Genomic DNA, 2,500 nt, shown 5'->3' on the forward strand with positions numbered 1-2,500 from the left:
GTAAGGCTTAAGGTTAGGCATTTAGTTGTGATGGTTAAGGTTAGGGTAAGGGTTAAGGTTAGGCATTTAGTTGTGATGGTTAAGGTTAGGGTAAGGGTTAAGGTTAGACATTTAGTTGTGATGGTTAAGGTTAGGGTAAGGGTTAAGGTTAGACATTTAGTTGTGATGGTTAAGGTTAGGGTAAGGGTTAAGGTTAGGCATTTAGTTGTGATGGTTAAGGTTAGGGTAAGGGTTAAGGTTAGACATTTAGTTGTGATGGTTAAGGTTAGGGTAAGGGGCTAGGAAATGCATTATATCAATGATATGTCCCCAAAAAGATAGTTAAACAAACTTTGTGTGTGTGTGTGTGTGTGTGTGTGTGTGTGTGTGTGTGTGTGTGTGTGTGTGTGTGTGTGTGTGTGTGTGTGTGTGTGTGTGTGTGTGTGTGTGTGTGTGTGTGTGTGTGTGTGTGTGTGTGTGTGTGTGTGTGTGTGTGTGTGTGTGTGTGTGTTGCAGTCGACCACGTGGTGCCGGAGCCCGGTGTCAGCCTGGTCGCAGCTTTCAAACAGTGGAGGGAGTGGGCTGATAGCAAGTGCTGCTGCGACTACTCCCTGCATGTGGACATCACCGAGTGGAACAAAAGCACTCCGGAAGAGATGGAGGCCCTGGTGAAGGACCACGGTACGCACTCAGATCTCCGTCTCCACGCGCATCGCGTCTAAAAATCACTGATTTACACGTAGAGGTGTGAATCTTCACTGATCTCCCGATTTGATTATCATATCAGCGATTCAATTCCATTCAATATCTCGATGCATCACGATGCGTGTAATCCATGTTTCTATCAAAGCCATGTAGGATATTTAACTCATAGCTTTTCATAGCTTCAGGAACCAAACATTCTGCAGTGCTCTAATACTAAATAACTTGGATACATAAAACTATTTTTTCTCCATTTTATGTATACAGTTTATTTAGTATTAGAGCACTGCAGAATGTTTGGTTTTTGAAGCTATGAAAAGCTACGAGTTAAATATCCTACATGGCTTTGATAGAAACATGGATTACACGCATCGTGATGCATCGAGATATCAAATGGAATTGAATCGCTGATATGATAATCCTAATCGAATCGGGAGATCAGTGAAGATTAACACCTCTAGTGGCCGGTCTATCGCTTCATCTCTATTCTAAATCCAAAAACATCGTTTTTTGTGACTTGAAAATAGACCTTTTTCACAGCAGACATGTTGACTAGTAGGAAAAGCACAGCTGAGATCGATAACCTTAACGATGGCTCAGTTCCATCAAGTGTCCCAGTAAGATATTCCAGTGAGTCAGCATGAACAATACCAGGACCTCTCCTAAGTGGAATGCAGCCATCAGTAATGGTTTTAAGGACCTCCTAAGTGGAAGGAGCCATCCTAAGTGGAATGCAGCCATCAGTAATGGTTTAATACCAGGGTCTCTCCTAAGTGGAATGCAGCCATCATTAATGGTTTAATACCAGGGTCTCTCCTAAGTGGAATGCAGCCATCAGTAATGGTTTAATACCAGGGTCTCTCCTAAGTGGAATGCAGCATCATCAGTGGAATGGTTTCAGTAATGGTTTAATACCAGGACCTCTCTAAGTGGAATGCAGCCATCAGTAATGGTTTAATACCAGGGTCTCTCCTAAGTGGAATGCAGCCATCAGTAATGGTTTAATACCAGGGTCTCTCCTAAGTGGAATGCAGCCATCAGTAATGGTTTAATACCAGGACCTCTCCTAAGTGGAATGCAGCCATCAGTAATGGTTTAATACCAGGACCTCTCCTAAGTGGAATGCAGCCATCAGTAATGGTTTAATACCAGGGTCTCTCCTAAGTGGAATGCAGCCATCAGTAATGGTTTAATACCAGGACCTCTCCTAAGTGGAATGCAGCCATCAGTAATGGTTTTGAATACACCTGTGCTTTTCCTGCAATGACATGTCAACATGTCTGCCGTGAAAAAGGTTTATACCTCTGAAGTGAATTGTAAGGTAGCACCAGAGAATTTCGGTTTACTTTTGCCATGCAACCAGGAGTAGGCTAGGCACGGCCATGGGCACGCCCGGGAACGCCCATCAAACGAGTGCGTGTAGCTAATGTGACTGTAGGGTAAGGGGGGTGGGGGGGTCAACCACCTTTCACAGAGCATACAACTAAGTTTCTGCTTTGTAATTTCTGTCCTTTTTGTTTGTACTTGTCTCCTTTTGCTCTGAGTTTTCCTTCTTTTTTTGCTCTCTTTATTCCACCTTTTGGCTGCTTTTCTCTCATAAGTTTTCTATCTTCAGGTGTCAACTCTTTCCTGGTCTATTTGGCTTATAAGGATGTTTTCCAACTTTCTGACTCTGAGGTATGCTCGGCTTCTGCGTGATATTAGCGAGCGCTACAGCTGTCTGTCGCAGCATTTTGTATTGAGGCTGTGAGATGTCTGTGAGACTGCTGCTCCTCCGAGCTGACCTGGTTGTATCGTATACGTACATTTTTATTTTAGA

The 2,500-nt window shown here is 43.4% G+C and overlaps 1 protein-coding gene across 1 annotated transcript in view; it reads left to right on the top strand.

Moving 5' to 3' along the window:
- dpysl2a (dihydropyrimidinase like 2a) overlaps positions 1-2,500 on the top strand; it is a 27,601-nt gene that overhangs the window by 12,316 nt on the left and 12,785 nt on the right. Inside the window, exons 4-6 of the mRNA XM_028578082.1 lie at positions 496-660; positions 2,297-2,358; position 2,500. The exon at position 2,500 is cut by the window's right edge and continues 80 nt beyond it. Of these exons, the coding sequence (XP_028433883.1) occupies positions 496-660; positions 2,297-2,358; position 2,500 (228 nt within the window). The remainder of the gene's footprint in view (positions 1-495; positions 661-2,296; positions 2,359-2,499) is intronic.

The sequence above is a fragment of the Perca flavescens genome, chromosome 5 (assembly GCF_004354835.1).
Source record: "Perca flavescens isolate YP-PL-M2 chromosome 5, PFLA_1.0, whole genome shotgun sequence".
In the NCBI taxonomy this organism is placed as follows: Eukaryota; Metazoa; Chordata; class Actinopteri; order Perciformes; family Percidae; genus Perca; species Perca flavescens.